Source organism: Scophthalmus maximus, chromosome 14 (genome assembly GCF_022379125.1).
Source record: "Scophthalmus maximus strain ysfricsl-2021 chromosome 14, ASM2237912v1, whole genome shotgun sequence".
NCBI classification, from domain to species: domain Eukaryota; kingdom Metazoa; phylum Chordata; class Actinopteri; order Pleuronectiformes; family Scophthalmidae; genus Scophthalmus; species Scophthalmus maximus.
Window position 1 is genome coordinate 18,189,296 of NC_061528.1, and position 19,874 is coordinate 18,209,169.

The following is a 19,874-nucleotide window of genomic DNA, read 5'->3' on the forward strand; positions in this document are numbered from 1 at the left end:
AGCCAACATTAGGGGTGACAGTGATGCTCTATATGGAGATTTTAAGTCGACAAAAACTTTCTAAAGGTTAAGTTTATGCATTTTATTTATTTAGCACGATAACACAAAGCTGCAAAAACATAACAACAACAAAAAGAGACTCTGCAGGTGAGAATTAGAAAACCTCCAGAGGCTTATCAAAGCAATCTCACTTAGATACACATTACATGAAAATACAAAAGAAAAGTCTACATAGAATACAAAAGTAGCAAGCATAAAGTAAGTTATATAGATCAAGCAGGAAGGAGCATTTAAGAGGTGAAAAAAAACAAGATACTGTAATGAGGGTGTGTGCGCTTTGGCATATGACTAATTGTGAGTGTATATGTGTGACTATGCACGTGCACGTGCAAGTGCGTATTTGAAATTACAAAAGTAGACTGAAGTGCAATCTGGAACTGTGCAACTGTCCCATAGCTGAGCCCCCTTATATCAAAGAGAGAATTGACATGTTGTGTACATCATTGTTGGGCTGAAAAAAAAGCTTTTTACCAAGTTTTTACCAGAAGTTTGGTATTTATTCATGTTATAAATGAATACGATCTTGAGTTTCGCGCATACCATGCAGGTAGATAGGCCTACAGATATGAGTCCTTTGCGTGAGACACAGGGAGGGGAGACTCGACTTCAATCTGAGTCGCTGACAGGAAGGCTGCCACGGCGAGTCCATCTGAATTGAGGCCTCGTAGTGGATTAAGGCCTTGCCACCTGCTAGATTTCCTGCATGCACAGCGGCTCGGTTCCCTTGCTGTGCCAGCATGGCACCACTCTGAATTTGCCCAACTGAGCCAGTCATATCGTTGGCTTGGGATATGGTCTCTCTGTTGATACCAGTGCACTGGCATTCTAAATCTGATGTTAAGTGGCAGCGGAAATGTTCGCCTCCCTCCCCTGTGTGTGTGTGTGTGTGTGTGTGTGTGTGTGTGTGTGTGTGTGTGTGTGTGTGTGTGTCTGTGTGTGTGTGTCACTCACTCCGTCTCCTCTCTAAGTATTATATTTTTTCACAGCGGCAAAGTACACTGCACATACACATCACATTTTAGGATTGTGTCCCCAAACATCTTCTACATTGCAAATGTAAATGAACCCCAGGAGTGTCTTGCACCTGCTGCTTTTTTTAATAATTGGCCGTTGATGAAGTGTGATCATATGAGCAGCTGAGAGTCATGATGTCTGGTCTTTGTTGGTGTTTCTTTTTTTTTTTGATGTGTAATTAACCAATGTTCACAGAAGGACAAATGTTCTTCCATATGTTGTAGATATTGATGCCATGGCTGTGGATTAACTGGGAGCGGGTTTTTGCCCACCGTTGAATAAAATCACGACCTCTGCTTTTGTTTTTTTGTTGTTGTTGTTCTTCACATCTTTCACTCAGTGTAGATGTGTGGTGATGTCCAGTGTCATTGAACTCGGTGTTCTCCACATCCCAGCCGTGCCTTGATGCTCTGTGTGATCTGTGTGCAGTGAAAGTCTTGATGTCTAATGATCACAGACTGGAACTTCTAACAGGGTCCCAGCAGCTCAGCCACTGCTCTTTATGTGTCTGTGAACTGAGAATTAGCCGTTAAAGTTGAGTTCTGCTGTTCTGAACTTGCAGTGCTCAGGAGGAGCACAAGGGTGTTAAGGAGTTGCTGTGTTGGTGGAAGGCTTTGGCAGTTTTGGCAGTTCTAAACATGGCAAACTGTGTTTATAGGAAAAGAAAGTATCACTAGCATCACAACAGTGTCCTTGGCGCCAAATAGGTGGACAGCGAGGTTCAACCGAAGAATTGGAAAATGTACTCACGGGTTTAAATGCCAGCTAAACCGATGGCTGCAGTAAAGTGGGCATCTTATAAAAGGAAGGTTGTTTACAGACATTTGACAAAATTAACGGCTCACCGAAAATGTCTGTGGAGAATCTCATTCATCCGAGGCCTTATTTATCCAAAAAGGCATTCAGAAGCAACTTCCTTAATGAGAGGTGAAACGTCTTCAAGAATCTACAACCAAGGAAAAGTGGCTCCTGATTTCACCTCTGAAATATGGTTTCAGTGACTCCAAGGAGCCCAGGGAGCTGGGCAGCAGTCCTCCGCAGTGACAGAAGGGGGCCTCCCTTGGAAGGCATTGAAAGCCCAGTAACCTGACATCGGGCCCATGAGGCATGACTGTGGCCACGCTGAAGGGACCATCGGTCTGCAGGGACTATCCACTAAGGGGGATACACTTTGGGATCCCCCAAGAGGAGCTTAGAAAGCTAATTACAAAACACCACTGCGCTGTGCCCTATTATCTAGTCTCCGTTAACCCTTGACACCATTGACACACCTCGCAAAATACCCTGCGTCTTCCCGGCCGCAAATCAGTCACATTATAAATTATGAATGACTTCAGTATTAGAGTGCAGTGATAGCTGTCACCGTGTCCACAGGCAAATTTCAAACAGTAACCAGTGACTGTCTCAGATCATGATGATGAACTGTCCAATCAGGGGCGGAGACAGAACTCTGATTGAGGAGCGCTCATTGCTGCCACACATTACCGTGTAATGTCAGAAGTCAGAAGGTCAAGAAGTTGACTTATTAGTTTGTTTGTTTTCACAGAGCGAGGGCCCCTTGTTCCCTGGATGTCTGTCTGAGGTGTCAATCAATAGACTACAAAGGCACGCGAAATGTCCAGAGATAGACGAGAAAAATCACCACAAAGACACATGCAATAACCATAGACAGACATGAAACAAACACAAAATGACGGTGAATGACACGAGCATCATTTGCGGCCTTTGTTTTCTGTCTCTTTGAGCCTGAGTGTATTTTTTCAGAAGAAAGTGTCATTTTCTATAATGAATTCTGCGCCGGATATCTGTCAAATGTGCTCCCGTCTCTTTTCTAGGTTTCATGCTTGTTCGCCGCCGACAATCATCAAGACGCCTCGAATGGTTGGAGCGCACCTCCCTATACCGTAGTTTGGAGCGTGTTAAAATGTTGAATGTTCAAAATGTCCCATAAGCATGGATCTCAGGTTCCTGACTGTTTGTATGTGCGTTGTGTGTTGTCCTTGATTCTGGCTTCAAATGTAAAAACTAAATGAACTCGGCCCTCTGACACTCTGGCTTCTTCCATCTTGGATCACTTGCTAAATCATTTTTTTTGTGCATCTGTTACAGTCATGGAGGCTATAGTCATGGCTTTTTATTTTGTTCTCACCTGGGCATACTTTTAAAAACCAAAGATGATTGAGCACTGGCCCTAAATTGTGGGAAAGTTAAAGCTCTTCACTAGAGCCTGACAGATATGGATTTTTTGGAAGGGCTGATGCTGATACCGATATTAAAAAGTAAATAATTTCCGATACTGATATATCTGCCAATATATATATATATAATATCTAGATATAATAATACATTGGCAATGAAAGATGTTGTTATCAGACCCTTGTGACAAAGACATGTAATTAAGGCTTGATATTTTTGTTAAGGTAATGAATATATATATTTTTACATGAAATGTTTTTCTGAAATAAAAGTTTTTATATCGGCACAAAGTGGCAAACATAAACGCCGATATCGCATATATGTCTTTGAAAGTCTGAATTGGTCGGGCTTAAATCTTCGCCCTCCATATCCTATATCTTTACAAACCGTTTGAGGACCCATCTCTTTTCATTAGCCTATGCTTTTATTAATTTGCTCATACTCTTGCCATGTCTAAATTGTATTTGATCATTCCTGCATTCTAATTTGATCGTAATCATCAATCGAATAATCCCATAATTTGATCTCTTTGAAGAACAATGTTGTTTTAAAATGCTGCAAATGAAAACTTGCAGCCATGCAGACAACAATTTAGAATTATGTAAAAAAAACAAAAAACTTTTTCCAATAATGTTTTATACAAAGCACTTATTTTTTTCTTCTTAATGGCCTGACGTCTCTTAGAGAACAGTGAAAATCAAGCAAGTGCTGTGAAATGTCTCTGCTCTCCTTCCCTTGCCGTTTGACTCCAACACAACACCGAGGTTACATTTCAGGTCAGTGTTTCAATTATGTCATCAGAGAGAGAGAAAACGCGGCTCCTTGAAACTTAATGGCTCCGCGCACTGCATGTTTTACCAGTTTATCAATACCAGTAGGGTGCAATGAGATATCAGTGAACGCCGCACTGTTGTCAAAATGAATCTAAGGCAGTAAAGCATATGACAGTACAAGACCGACAAACTGAGGAAAGATCCACTTGGCCGTCAAACTACCTCAAATGAAAATGCTGCACATTTATCCTGCTGTTTAACCAGACACCAATCCTGGCTTCACTTAATTTTTTTCCAGTCTGCACAGCAGCTAGAAGTTTACTTTATTCAGTTGTGCTCCTGTCTTGTGTTTAGTTGCTGTTTTTCCCTGCCCTCGTCTATGGACTCTCTATGAGCAGCACCTCGTAGCCCAATCCCAAAACTTAACTTGAAATCCAGCGACCATCCCATTTTTGTGCAGTGCATATCTCATATTCAGAATGACACTCCCTGCGCTGTGCTGCAGTCCACAAACAACTCGGTGGGAGTTGAGTGTGTGCGGGATTTTTGCAATATGTGCCTAATTATTGCCGGGAATGATGATATTTTTGGGGCAGCTCCGCTGGACAGACGGATGAGTTATTTGCTCTCTTGGTTATTGATGCTCACATCTTTTCATGTCTCCTCTTGCTACATTTTTGCAAGAGCCCTACCCCTGAAAATTGGCATGCTCCCTCCCTCCACTCCACAGTCACGCGCTGATGCGTGCAACCACCCTCACTTTGCCTCCCTCACACACACACACACACACACACACACACACCTCCTCTCATGCGGTTTCTGTTGTGCATACCCCTTGCCGCTCTCCCACAGTGTCCTCCTCGATACCTGGTTTCTGTCAGCGCTGTCCCACCATCATTCATCTCATCCTGCTTCTCTTGTCCTCTACACATTCTTCCTCTCTTTACCTCACACTTACCTTCCCATACCTGATTTTTTTTTTTTTTTTTTTCAGTCTGCATTCACCCCCCCCCCCCCCTCTCCCCCCGCATCGGAAGCTGCCGTGTATGTACTGATTTAATGATGATGGTCGTGTTGGGTTGTTGTGTGTTGTGACCTGCTAAGGCGCGGATGCATGCGTCGGTCGCGTTGTGTGTGTGTGTGTGTGTGTGTGTGTGTGATGCAGCCATCCTAGGCAGGTAGGGAGACAACAGGTCCTGGCGGCAGTCCCATTTCTGAGCTCTTGGAACTCAGACACGAGGAGAGCTGAGGGTAGGCAGAGCCACAGCAGCCCCTGCAGGAGCTATGCGGAAACTATATACTTCCAGTGACAAAAACACAGGATGGGCGGGCAGGGACGTGAAATGGCACGGAAGAAGAATAGAAACCCCAGCTTGAATGCCGTGAAGTGTGCAGTCGAGCGCAGTTAGGTTCACCTGCATGAATATGCATGCGGTCGCTCCTACATTTCCTGTCGCTAACCCACCCCAGTCACACATGAGAACACACACACACACACACACACACACAGGGGCCGGCGACACCTCTGCTGTCGCAGTGTTCTCGGTGGAGACACCACGCAGCGGTGCAGGTTTCGTCACAGCAGAGGTGTGCGGGGCAGCGCCCGCGACTCCCGCGAACCCTGAGCGGGCACATAAGGCCGTGCCATATGGCGCCGGCCAAAAGCTCCCCGTCTGTGGAGGATCACATTTTTCTCACCTTCTGTCTCATTCAGCCCTTTCCATTAACATGCCCCCGTTCGTTTCCTTCCCCTCCCAAATCTTCTCTCCGAACGCGTTTGTTTTTTTGGCACCTTTTTTGTCTTTATCCATTTACATTTAGCCGACAGTCGTCTGGGGCCCGGCTTGCAGTAGAGTGCAACAGCTGACGAAGCTTATATCTGCCGACTGCCAACATCACGCACTGCTAGCTATCAGGGATGAAAGGATGCGGCGGCCTGACAAAGGCTATAACAAGAGAACCGTTGTCTCTATCACGGTCATGTGCTGTGTGTGAAGAGGCGCTTTTGTGGAGGGATTGGGAGTCAGTTTGAAAATGTGAAATGCCTAACCTCAGCTCGCTCTCGTCCTCGCTCACACGTCAGCGGGGGTCCCTGGGGAATAAATAAGAAGTTGGCAGGTTTTTTCTTTTTTTTCTTCCAACAAGGTTTGGTTGAAGATCAGTTGAGAGATTCACTCGAGATAAAGACGCGCGGCCTTTCAAGTCTTCCTGACGGCCCCGTTTTATGTGCCGTCTATTTCCGTCCCGTACCTGTCGAAGCCTTCGCCTACGCCGCCTCGCCTGAAACATGAAAGCGGCGCGCCCGACGTGCCTTTTTTTCAGAGGCCCGCGAGACACGAGGGGGCTCGTGGGCGAGACGGTAACTCGTACACGGCTGCGGCCTCTGTTTTTCCCACCTTCTCCTGGGGGAGGCGCCAGCTGTAAATCCTCCGCCCTGCCGTCGAACCCTCTCCTCTCTGCGAGGGTGAAGGCCAAATATTGGGGGGGGGGGGATCAAGAGATGGGGGTTTTTCGGAGAAGAGGGCGCTCTTAAAAGACGCCCGCGGGGGGACTGCGCCGGGTAGCTTTCTCTACGGTTGCATCACGGCTGGCATGAAGTGAGAGTCCCCAGGTTAAGAACAAGCCTGAGCCAGATGCGAGAAGAGTGCGCGAGTGAAGGCGGGAGACAGAGGGGAAGGATATGGAGAATGGCACAAATAAAAAAAATAAAAAGCACAGGCCCTGCAGTAAGCTATTCCAAAGCGCCTTTGTGGAGTTGCCATTTTTTCTCATTCTCCCCCACTCTCCTTTGAGGGGATTTTCTCTCCCTCTCTCTTTCTGTCCCCATTTCTTCTTGTTTTTCTTTTTTCATTTCATGATGTTCTTTTTCTCCCTCGTGTGTCTCAGTTTCTTCAGGCGCTGTGGTTCTTTTTCATCGTGCCAAGTTTGTTGAGCCAGGGCTCCGCTCTCTCTCTCTCTCTCTCTCTCTCTCTCTCTCTCTCCCTCTCTCTCTCTCTCTCTCTCTCTCTCTCTCCCTCTCTCTCTTCCTCTTCTTCTGTATTTCCCTTTACTTTCATTAGCCCTCAGTGTCCTGCTGTCTCACTCTCATCTGTTTCCACTGACTTCTCTCCCTCAGTCCAATTTCACTCAGGGTTTCTGCCCCTCGTCTTCGCTGCAGCCTCTCTTCTTCCTGCACCTCGGCGCCTTTGATCAAGAGCCAGTTTGCAGTTTTCTCTTTTCCCTCCGATACTACTCCTACACCTTTTGTGTGTGTGTGTGTGTGTTGTGACACACCCCCCCCCCCCCCCCCCTTCAGCTACTTAAAAAACGAAGTTCACACTTGGTAGTTGTGATGCTCCGGGGCTCCTGAATCGATTGCGTGGTTACTTTTGCACTTCTTCCGTGTGCCCATCGGACCAGTGTCTCTGTGTGTGATTTGGCAGTGCAATGCAGTTTGTGTATGAACACGTTCCCAGTAGTGTCAGTAGTCGGGTCCTGCTCTTAGAGATCTCTCTTGCGTCCATACCCTCAACATGTGAAGGACGGGACTATATACCAAATCTCCTCTTTCGCCAACATCTGGACCGGTGACGAACACGTCCTGGTTGGTTCCCTGTGATCACCTGCACTGTGCTTAATATAAATAATAAACAGCTTGATATGTCACTATACATAAAGTGCCTCTTGTTAAACCTTTTGAATCTCTATAGACTTCACCTAACAGGACAGTTTTAAATTGGGCTATCACACTAGCCAGCATCTCTGAGTATATGAGTTGGGCTTTTGTTGAAGCACCTTCATTCAATTGAGATGTTTGTCTTTGTCTTGTCTTTGACTTTCCCATTAAAATGAGATTCTCCCCCCATGTTTCCTTGTTTTGTCCGATGACATAAATGCATTAGCTGGCTGCCTATTTCCTCCTATATGCCTGAAAGTCAAGTCAAAATCTGTTCATATCGCTCAATATCACGAATCACAAATTTGCCTGAAATGGCATAACAATATTGAGCCATCCGTTATGTTTTGTCCTCGGCGTCCTTCCTATGCTACTGTACCATTCAGAGCACATGTGATCTGCCTGACTGGACCAGTGGAACTGGCCACTGTGGCTAATACTGCGCTAATGGATAGGTGTGTGCGTGACTGCGGTGCTGTGATTAAATGTTGTGCTTACACAGTGTATCAGCTATGGCTATCAAACATCGATAATATATGAATAATGAAAATATGAATCATCAGATAATAACTTTAACTGATATTAGAGTTACCTCGGGGCACCACCCTTCAAAGGAAGGGAAATGATAGCCAATTTACTGATTTTGTCTCATTCATGATATACTAATTATCAATTTGGATTTTTGATTAATAATTGAATTGATAGCTAAAACCAAATTCTCCGCATTGGTAGTTCGTAAAGATTGAAGGATTTGGATGTTTACCAGTCAGAGGTTGGCAATACTCATGTAAAAATATATGTCTTGTAAACATATACAGGTCTCTGTGTGTGTGTGTGCCTGCACAGACTAGATGGTTGATTTTTTAATGGTGGGGTCAAAGGTCAGGGACTTACTTCAAATAAGATGGTGGTAAACAAAGTGACTACAAACAAGAATGTGGAACCAGATTTGTCGGCTCCACCACATGGCTGCTGTTCCTTTGTTGAGGCCACTTGGTGTAGGACAGCGGTGTCAGGTTAGTAGAGGGGTTATTTATATGTAAACATAACTATAACGCTTTAGTGAACACATCGAATCAAATCAATACAGTACACTACCAAAGTTCAACATTCTTATGCTTAGCTCTACTGTGGCATGCTATGCTAAATGAGCAGTTACATTACCACGTTCATGGCAAGAGAATAGGAAGAGTCCTTTTGCTTTGCTGTGTCCTCCTCACACAGTTAGGTGCTCGACGCCGACTCTGCTCGGTGGCTCCTGTTGCTTCACCAGCTTCCAGGACTCTGTGTTGTAGCCACAGATGTAAAGTCAGATTTTAACAGCACTGGGGGAGCTGAAGGTTTATTGGCCACGGTGACAACCTGGATCCGGAGACACACAGTGACCAGGGGCAGCTGGAGTTTGGAGCAGATTTTAACACCTATAGATGGGAAACCTGGGAGATTCTGAGTTCCATTGCTCTCCTTTGTCTTTGAAACAAAGGAGCATGTGGTCAAATCCTCGAATTTGAGAGGGCTGAGTCCCAACAGTGGTATTTCAGAAATTGGATAAAAAGCAGAGCTGAAAGTACCATTATCTGTCCCTCTCATATTGATTACACATTAGACCAAACCTAACTCTTTGTTTGTTAATAAAGTGGAATAGAGCAGCTAAAACTCTCTAATTCTCTAACGGCAAGCTGCAACACAAAAGATGGAAACAGGGACGACCGCCCTGCTACACATGTACTTGTTTTAGATGGAATTAGTGTGTATTGACTGGCTGGGACGGCACCCAGTAGGAGAGAGGGTATGAGGGAGACTTCATGGGTCACAGTCAATTTCAAAATAACTGTATATGCAACAGTATAAAAATGTGCCCATTAAAACACACATGCACTTGCAAATGCGTTACCGTCTGTACACGCACGCGCCTTTTTGCGAGAGCCTCGTAGAGTTGTGCAAAGAACACGGGCAGGTGATTTGACCCAGAGGGGAGCGATTCTCAGTTCGGTCCATTAGGGTGTCAGAGGGGAGCAGAAGTGGCGACAGAGAGCCGTGAGCCCCCCGGGCTCGGCCCTGCCGGGGGGGACACTCGAGCCGGCCCCTCGTCCCCGTGATGCTGCACCGGGCAGAAATACATTTTCACACGTTCCCCCGGTTTCTCAGCACTTTTAAAAAATGTAATTAGGTTTCAGGCCGTGACCACAGAGCGACAGTGTCTCTGGAAACTTTGATCGCCCGTTCCTCCTTTCCCAGGGAGTAGAGGGCAATTTTTTTTCTCCACTGAGTAATTACGTTGGTATTCCCGCGGTGCGGCGCACGCAAATCAATATGAAATCAAATGAATATCTCTCCCGAACGGTCGCTCACCCATCCCCTCCCAAAAAGAGAAGGGAGAGAAAACTTGAGGCCGGGCACTGTAGTGCCATCAGTCATCTGAAAAATCTCGGTTTGCTCGGTAGCCAACAAACCATGTGGGGAAATGAATGAGTAATGTTCTCCCGTACCTTTGCAGCTATTTTGCTCAGTGCCCTTGAGCAAGTCACTTAACCTCGCACCGCTCCAGTGGAGCAACTGCGGCGGTGAGCAACAGCAGATGCTGGCCATTTTTTTTCTTCTCTTTCAGAGGATATTTGCAGTTTGAATCTGACTCATTAATAAGCGAGAGTCTTTGTTGCAATTTTTTAAAATGTCATTCATCACGAAAAAAAACACACCCTGGGGGTATTATTTATCAAGGATTTCAGACTTGAAACTGTGCGCCCATGAGGACTGGGTCCTCTGCAGCGGCCGCAGGTTCAGTTCCTCCTGCGGCACTTAGCTGCGTCCCCCCCCCCCCCCCCCCCCCCCCTCTATCTCCCCCACTTTCACGCTAAGTCTGTCTGGCAGTAAAGGCTAAAAATGCCCACAAAAATATCTTTTTCAAAAAAGCAGAAAGTGCGTCGTCAGAACTGTCTGGTTTTCCCTCGGTTACACTTCTTACCACGATTCGGATTCAAATGGACGAGTGTGACATCGGCTGCAGCCCCGGCCACTTTGAACCAGTGAGACGAGCACAGAAACACAGAATGAAACCTGTCATGTGAAATAACCAAAACCATTACAACTTTGGCAGGAATGACTGTATGATCCCACATATGACGTCAGCACTTGTGGGCCGAAACGGACTCTGAAAAAAATATTTTTTTGCATCTTTTTGAGTAAGTGATATTTTCAGCCGATTATGACAATTCTATTGAAGAGTGAAACACACTGTTGACAGGACATGCACTCAAATGTCCCTTATCACTGTGGATAGTCAGTAAAAAAAACAAATGTAAACCCTCTGCAAGCTTGTCAATCTATGAACTCATTTATAAATATGACATATGTGCGGCCTGATACGATTAAGTATCGTGTCTCTGTAAATTCCAGTCCGATTTAATTGTTAAATGTTTTGACTTCGTCAATCACCAAGTGCCTCCTCCGGGATTTGCTCACGCTCAAATTATATCTGACACTAAATCTAATCAGTCAATGGATAAGTCACAGCCCAAAACTTTTCTTTCTCGTAACTGGGTTTGCTAAAGTCGTGGTCAAAAAACATGAACATTGATCACAGTGAAAAACAATTTTAACAGCTTTAACAACTGCACAGCAATTATTTCCCTGGTGCTGTTTCATTAACCGAGATTTGGCTACCAAATTTGGTAGATTTGGCAGTTGATGGATGTTGTGAGGATTCAAAAGGTCTGAATCATTTGAATCCTTTACAATTACATTACATTTATTCCTTCCTCGCTTTCCACCACAGTCGTATTCCAACATTTCCACATATAGAAATTAAGTGGTAGGATTTTCTCCAAGTAGGAAAAAGCAATGCACTCGTACAGTAGTAAGAACAAAATGGAAAATAGTTTTAGTATAGTTGTCACGTGCATATATGATTGTAAGTAGAAATCAATATATGAAAGTAGAAATCAATAACATACATATCACCACTCAAAGTTGCGTACTGATGACAACATGCATATAGACAGACACACTTGGGCCTTTAAAAGTTGGACTAGGTTTATGTTGTTGCATTTCCATTCTCCACTTCGATTGTAACCTATACACGTGTATTAATTGTTGATTGTATGAATTTGTATTGTATCAGATCGTATTCGTAGAGATGTCTTTCATCAGAAATGGAGTTGACGGCTTCATATCCAGCATAAGAGTTAGCAGTGTTAAGTAAATACTTAACCACAGATTCTTTTGACCTTAACGTGACTTCCCTCCTATTTCGTCTCCTCTCCTCTCTGCAGTGCAACAATGACTATGCCCCGGTGTGTGGCTCCAACAATCAGAACTACCAGAACGAGTGTTTCCTGCGCAGGGATGCCTGCAAGCAACAGTCTGAAGTACTTATTATGTCAGAAGGGGCCTGTCCTGCTGGTATGTACAGTTACACTATGACGCCTACACAGAAGTATACACACTGACCAACACAACCTTGCAGCACGCACACACAGACACACGCACGCACACACGCACACACACACACACACACACACACACACTGAACACATGGCGTACACAAACAGACTTGTGTGAATATGAAAAACAATGCAGGAACACATTTGATGAAGTGTTGTCTGTAAGTGAGCAAATGTACAGTACAGTATATGAAAATACTTCCAGGAGATGGGATTCATTAATTACTGAGTGATGCGTTACTTCAAAGGAATTACAAAAAAAAGCTATGACGGGGGAAAAAAAAAAACCGTCTCGCGGTGACAGACTGACGTAATTTCCCAAAGTTCAATGTAACAAGCGCGACTACTCCGACAGTGACAAGAATTCTCACTGAACAGATAAGGATTTCATCAGCGCCGCACAAGGTCCTCGCAAAAAAAAAAAAAGGGGGGAACACAGCAACAGGCCTGTTGAGCGGGCGAGAGCGTTAAACGAGTACAATTCTACAGTTTGTCTAAAGCCAAAGTAAAAGAAGGTGCTACAGCTGTGACGTTTCATTGTGTAATGCTTGAAGGCATAAACTGTAAATAAGTCTGCTTGTGCAGAAAATTGTCATAGGTAGTTACTGTAACGTCGTTGCCAAGAGGCACGCTCAGCAGAGCAGAAAATTGAATGACTGAGTCACGCATCGTCTTGACGGCCATTTCATTTTTTTGTTTTTATTTTAAGCTGGTTTGTGTAGAATTTTTTTCCCCCCTCCATTTTATCTTACTTAAAGAGTATTCGGAAGAGGATTAAAGAATTGAATGGCCCAGTGAACCTGGGACCTGTGCATGTTTCGTTTTTTTCCCGTTCAGAATGACTCCTTTCTAAATGCACAAGATGTATTTTGGAATCGTGTGCTCATAGATTTATGTTCACCAACAATACGTGAGATTCAATTCCTCGCTGTCACTTTTATAAACCTGCAGCTACAAGATACACTGTTTTGCCGTGTGAGCAGCGGGGCTCATGGGATGTCTGAAGGTCTGGACTGAACTCCATTCTCTCACCAGCGTCACCAACAGTTACATCATGAATTGTCCAATTTTGTCCAACAGTATATATTTGTGGTTTAAAAACTATTCAATCAGTTGATTTGATACTTTTTGATCACTGTATAACTTAAATATTCCCATCAGCCTCACTGTACTGTCTGCTAAGTGATAATTAGCTAATTTTAGCGTGCTCACACTGAATTGAGTAATTAGGTCAGCGTTATCATATTAACATCATTGCGTTAACGATACCATTAGCACATTATTACAGGTTACACAGCTGCGAGTGTGTGGCGTTTAAACAGCGAAAGGGATTCCTGAGGAAGCATCATGATACATATATATGAATACAGACGTTATTCAAAAAGAAAAATTCTAAACTTGCTCGGCTGTGTCTTCCCCTCCTCGCTTGATGCCGATACACACAGTTATAGCTTGAAGAATGGCTCAGTCTCTCTATGGACAAATTTGTATCTTGTCATCGTGATATCCAGTGAAATCTTTCTAATTTTTCATCCGAGTGAATGGATGACAATTTAAAGACAACGAGCTCGTGGCGTGATAATGGGTGTGGGCGCCCGCGCCTGATAACTGTGGAAAAACGTATTCACAATCGACAGGTGAAGTGCAAGAGTGACCTGAGGCGTAGAAATGCTGGAGCTCGGTGACTGTGAGTCCGGCCGTGGTTGTAGCAGACATGGTTATTGACTCAGTTTACGTCCGGTCAGACACCCCGTTTGACGGAAAGGGCGTCCGGATTTCACCATTTGTGAGTGCATGGCTCCAAAATATGAATAAACTGGGGTCTTTCTAATCCAATGTAAGAAGCGGGATGATAACTTCAAAAATGTAATACTCCACAGAGGCGAACTCCGACCTCTACTCCGTGTGAGGCCTATCTTGTTATTTTTTCCGACAACGGCACGGCTTGTTGTACATTATCCCTAATATGTTGGGAATGCCTGTTTTCTTTTCTTTTTTTTTACTAACACCTTGCTTCCTTTGTTCTTTACCCTTTCCCTCGGTGACATTGCCTCATTGTCTTCGTCTTGCCATCGGAGGTAGGGGCGAGAGAAGGCACTCGCTGTAATTATCTAACATAATTGGGATTACTGTTTGCTGATGTAGTTTGTCGCTTAAGCTGCTGAGTGGGCGTCTTCACTCGGAAAAAGGTCAGGCCCTTCATTAGCGGTGTTGTGGAGAGCGGCGGTGCTACTCGCTGTGTGCCGTGCGAAAAAGATCCTGGGTCATAAAAGCCCTGGCAATGGCCCTATAGGTGTTAGTGGAAACAGGATCCTCACATCTCGTGGACTGAGCGCAAGCTGCGAGGAAGACCGAAGGAAAACACAGCGTCAGTTTCTACCGTACGCCCTGACAGGACCGCGGTCTTCTTTTTGTGTACACATACGAGGCTGTGTTTCTCTTAACTTCTATGCTTCTCATTTTACCATTAGGTTTCCGCTAATGCAACGTGTTTAATCCTATGATAAGAAATCCAAATGTTGGAGCAGGTACTTTGGGAGAAACAAAGCCTTTGACGCCCACAGAGGAATCTGCCCACTTGTGAATCCGAAGGCTGTCGGGTATTTTTTGTTTTTATTTTAATTTTTTTATTTTATTTTAATGCTTGTGCGAGTCACTGCGTGAGCACAGATTTGAGCTCAGTTCGAGAAGGCGCTGACTCGGTGAGCAGCGCTGACAGGCAGCCGGCAGAAGTCCATTAAAAGGCCCTTGAATGGGCACAGCTGAGCAGAGGGAGCATGCGGAGACTGAGGTGGAAATGTTACCGAAGTGACAGTGGCGGTGTCTGTGCGCCGGTCGGCAAGGGGCCGCGCGCGCGCGGTCAAATGAACAAGTGTCCGGCCTCTGTCTGAGTCGCTCGCTTGTGGGTTGTGTGTGTGTGCGGTCCTGTATACAAGACATGTGATAGTCTAAGCCAGTTTGTGTGTGTGTGTGTGTGGAGGGGGGGGGGATGGGATGGGGGTTTGTGGGTATGGATTTGTGTATCTCTTGGAACGAGGAAGAGATAAAGAGCCCTTTCTTCAGTGTACCAAGCGACTATACTTTTTCCAACTTCATGCAGGATGCAGACAAGGATGTTCCTGTGCCGCAGTCGGCTGACAAACGGACCATGAGAGTGGTCCTACATCCCCCCCCCCCCGCTCTGTGCGTTGTGTGTCAGACGTTCACTTTGTGCCTGTTGAGTAAGAGGCAAAGAAAGAAAAAAAGAAGTGCTGTCTGAAAAACTCCTTACGCGGAAATCTAACGAATGCATTATTTATGCACCGGTGGAGCGGGGACAAAAATAATGATGAAAGACAAATAAAATGAGACTGAGAATCGCAAAACTGTGAGTGTGGTGTGTGAAGCCTTCAGTTCATCTGGTCCAGAATGATATTCTTAGTCGACTACACTTCACAAAATGTCTCTTAATTTAAAAAAAGAAAAAAAGGAAAGGTGTAACATATTTTAAGAGGTTTTCTATAGTATAGAGGACATATGATATATATGTATATGTAGTGTCTGCCATATATTGATATTAGATAACCTAGAATGAATGTTTAAGTTGAAAACACTATTACAACCAAACCAATAAACCGTTGAGAGGAAATCGAATTTGGTCCGTGCTTAAAACTGAGAGGTGTGCCAAACGCAGTTAAACTGGAGCAATGGAATCGTGACTGTATCCCAAAGAGCTCTTCAAGGAGGTGCAACAAATGCTTGTTGTCTGTGTGGAAGTGGAACATGTGAGCCAGCTGTGTGGGAGCTCTCTTATGTAAGCCGAGCGCCGCACGCAAAACATTGCATGCGGTGAACGTATATATATGGCAGACGGCTACATCTGAAGCGGCCGCTCTCGCTTCCCCGGACACACCGCTCAGCCGCGCGGTTGATCATCTCTCCTGAGCTAACTTAAAACGAGCGCGGCGGCGGCGGAGCACGTTGAAATAGCTCGGATGCCGGAGAGAGGGGCGACTAATAAAAGTAAGGAGGGAAGTGTCAAAACTGTTTTACACAATCTGTGCACCGACTGCAACAAAGCGTTCTCTCTCGCTCTCTCCACTTATTGTTCTCGCTCGCTCTCTCTCTCTCTCTCTCTCTCTCTCTCCCTCCGTCCCGCTTTCTATTTCCATCTTCTAAAATCCCATTAGCAGCAACAGAACACGGTGTAATGGATATATGTCAGCTCGCCAGGGCCAATACTTGTTTCCCCCCCTCGCGGGGATGAGCGATATCCAGAAATCTCTGGGGGTGAGCTTGGTGAAAGGAAATCTCGATGTAGTGTTCATAATGTAACTTTAACTCTCCACTCCCCATATTAGCAGATCAGTGTTCCGAAAAGAATTTAAAACGGGAGCGCCGTGTTATTACTGAGCGAGAGACAAACATAATTTGATACTGTTCCGTTCTTTTTTCGGGGTTCGGGTTGCGAAGGCAAGACATCTTGTCACGGCTGCTGCAGCAAAGTGTGCGTATCATATCGCAACATGACATCACAGAGGTTTTGGTTTGTGACAGCATACAAAGTGGCTTCCCTTAGTGCATTATTGACTTTTGCAGGGCAGCATTTGTCAGACGACAAAAGCAAACTCCCACGTCTTTTTATTCCGGGTTCCGTCCGCTCTTTATTACCTCCATGTCCCCGACAGGTAAGGGAGTTCTGATGGAGGGTCCGATAGCGGGGGAGGGCTCCCGGTGGTACAAAAGCCGGTGGAAGTTGATTAGCACAACGTGGTTCCACTTCCACCTCCCGCATCACATGAAATGCCAGCCCGGCGCAGTTTAGGAGCAGTTAGGCATCAGCTTAGCGAAGCAAAACCAACCAAGCGGTGTACTCCCGCCCCAAAGGAGGGAGTTAGGCTAAGGCAAGTGCTCGCATAGCATTTTCCCCAACTCGGTTCACAACGTGAACAATGTGGCTCGCAGGGAGCCCATTAAATGGGAAGGTGGCGGAAGCGGGGTTTAATTGACGCGTTGTTAAAATGTTGATGGCGTGTTTTAATCACTGTTGTGTGTGACTGCGTTGCCTGAGCACTGACAGATGACACGAGCCATATGCCTGGCTGATGAGTCGGGGAGCACACCGTGCTATGCAGAGATCTGCCACGTGCAGTATGATGCATGTGCAGTGAGTGTAACATTTGGCACGAGAGGATCTTACAAATATGTATGTTATTGATTTCTACTTTCTATATGCATGTGATAGTTATAGGTTCTGATGAACTAATTTTCAATCAGCTTCTGATTGCTGGGTTCTATAGAGGAACACACAGACTATTAGTTATTCCATATTTAAAGGGACAGTAAGCCATTTTGGAGCAAGCTTGTCTCCCTCTTTGTTGTTTTTGTGATTTGGTCGTCTGAGCCATTTATTTTGTCACAGATTTTTACAAAACGTGTATTGCTTTAGAATCGCTTACTGCCCCTTTTAAGATTTGAATGGTCTGAATGCACGTCCACCTGCAACCGTCCACCGATTGGATGGTACCAGCTGTCAATCACTCTGTATCCACGGCCCAATGCAAACGGTGCTTTATCGTCTAGTGTCTAAAAGACACCATAATTCACAAAATGAACATCATGCTGTAGTGAAGAAGACTCGAAACTAGGGATTGAACCACAAACTCCTCAGGGAAATGCTTACTGACGTTATAAATCAAGTGAGAAGTAAAGTCATTCTCTCATAGACTTCTATGGAAACGTACTTCTTTTTGCAACCAGTGAGGCGGCCTCTGCTGGTCATTTGAGAGAATACAGGCTTCGGGCACTTCCATTTTCCGGACCCGTCCAATTTTATAATCAGTCCATTGTGTTTACCTGTAAACTAAGTTACAAGGAGAACTAACTTAGCATGGAGGGAGCTAAACACAAAGGGTCAGCAGTTTAAAGGTTATCTGATTTTTCTTTGAATTGTAATATCTGTAATAACTGACTTATCAATATCAGTATGACTGGTCATAGCAGTTAAATCAAAACCTGGTGACAGTTGTGTGGTGGTTTGTTTTCCTCGGGGCAACTGTAAATCAACTCTGATTAAACCACATCCCCACAGTCCTGATGAAGCCGATTAGCTGCGGTCTTTAGATGTTAAACTCCTAGTGAATAGCGTCCAACATGCATGTTGCCTAATTAGTCATGACTTCCTAATAGAGAAACATCTAATGGTGCAGAGATCCTATAGAGAAGATCATAAGATCTGAAATTGTGTTTAAAAGCATTCAACTTATGTGTTATATTTTGTAGAGCTCTTTACTTTCACTATCCCAAATGTTTCCAGAAATGTTAAAACCAAGGTGAATCCATAATCAAGATCAAGGGTTACAATCAGTTTCAGCTGACTGCCCATTAATAGTATCACACCCCCTCTGTCAATGCGTCAATTATGTGGAAGTGGTCAAAATTTATATATTTTAAATAAATGAAGGATGTTCCTCAGCAGAGAAACAAGATGAGCAAATGTCAGCTTCAGATTGGTGGCAGCATCAGAAAAACACTGTTTTTTTTATTATCTGAAACTGGATCTTTCAACACTGAAGGAAACTTAACTGGGAGAAACTGACTGATGACAGCAGTGGTGGAGAGAAAAAAAACAACTCCCATGATCCCACGCTACTTTACATCGAACTGTCATGTGCCATGGTTCTATTAAGGCCAGCAGCAGAAAATCACATATTGCGCGATTAATCAAAATTAAAATCAAGGTCCGTGATGGGACGTGTTCTGCACTGGAACTCTGAACATGCTTAACCCTCACTTTAAATCCTGCTGCACGAAGGGTGCGCCGTGTCCTCCAGTGACGCTGGATATAACATCATGCAGAATCACGATGTTGCCTTCAGGGATGCTGAGCTGGCTAAGACTTTGAACCTGAAAACTTCTCTCTTATGGCCGTCATGGAGGGAACTTAACTCCAGCAATTCTGGCAAACTGTATGGAGGGACATGATAATGTGCTGCGGCGCGAACACTTCTGAGATCCCAGGGGCCATCTCTTCTCTTTAGAAAGGTCAGTAAGATGGTAAAAGTTTGTGCTGAACCCAGAATCCACAAACCCCATGTGGCCGGTAGGTTAAAAGCCCCCTGTTTCCTGCTGAGTTGATATAATGTTGCCTCAAGTTATACTTTGATGGCACATAATCTTAAAGGTGGAAAAAAATATATATATAAAAAAACCCAGGCAGCACTGTGAGTTTCTTTTTTCTCTTTGTTTTCTGGAGATCTGCATCTGAATTCAACATGCCACGGCTCACATAATCACATAATGTAAAGTCACACAGTGCTCGTGTTTGCATGTTTGCATGTTTGCAAGTGCATGTGCACATGTGCATTTACGCACAAGTGGTACTGCCAGGTGACCTGTGGCACAGGCGTAGAAATCCATTCCAAGTGTTCACGGTAAAAACAAGCTGCCTGCTGTGCACAAGCGTCTGCATGCAGCCACGTCTTCTGCTTGAACCTAAATTTAAATGGCTTATTTATAGTGGAAGGTGGATAAGTGTTTTTACGTGCAAGCAGGCAGTGAAGTGTGTGTGTGTGTGTGTGTGTGTGTGTGTGTGTGTGTGTACAGCCTCTGGTGTAAGCAGCACTTTGAGGTTAATAACAATTCTTCCAAGAATGCTCCTGTCAGGTGTGTGTCACCAAACCAGCACAATATCCAGAGTCGGTTCACAGCTCAGTTGGATTTGGATATTAAGAAATTACTTAATTCAAAATGTGT

General features: G+C 44.7%; 1 protein-coding gene across 2 annotated transcripts in view; it reads left to right on the top strand.

Moving 5' to 3' along the window:
• tmeff2a (transmembrane protein with EGF-like and two follistatin-like domains 2a) overlaps positions 1-19,874 on the top strand; it is a 100,200-nt gene that overhangs the window by 25,643 nt on the left and 54,683 nt on the right. For both annotated transcript variants that reach the window (XM_035604792.2, XM_035604791.2), the window contains exon 3: positions 11,970-12,099. In XM_035604792.2, the coding sequence (XP_035460685.1) occupies positions 11,970-12,099 (130 nt within the window). The remainder of the gene's footprint in view (positions 1-11,969; positions 12,100-19,874) is intronic.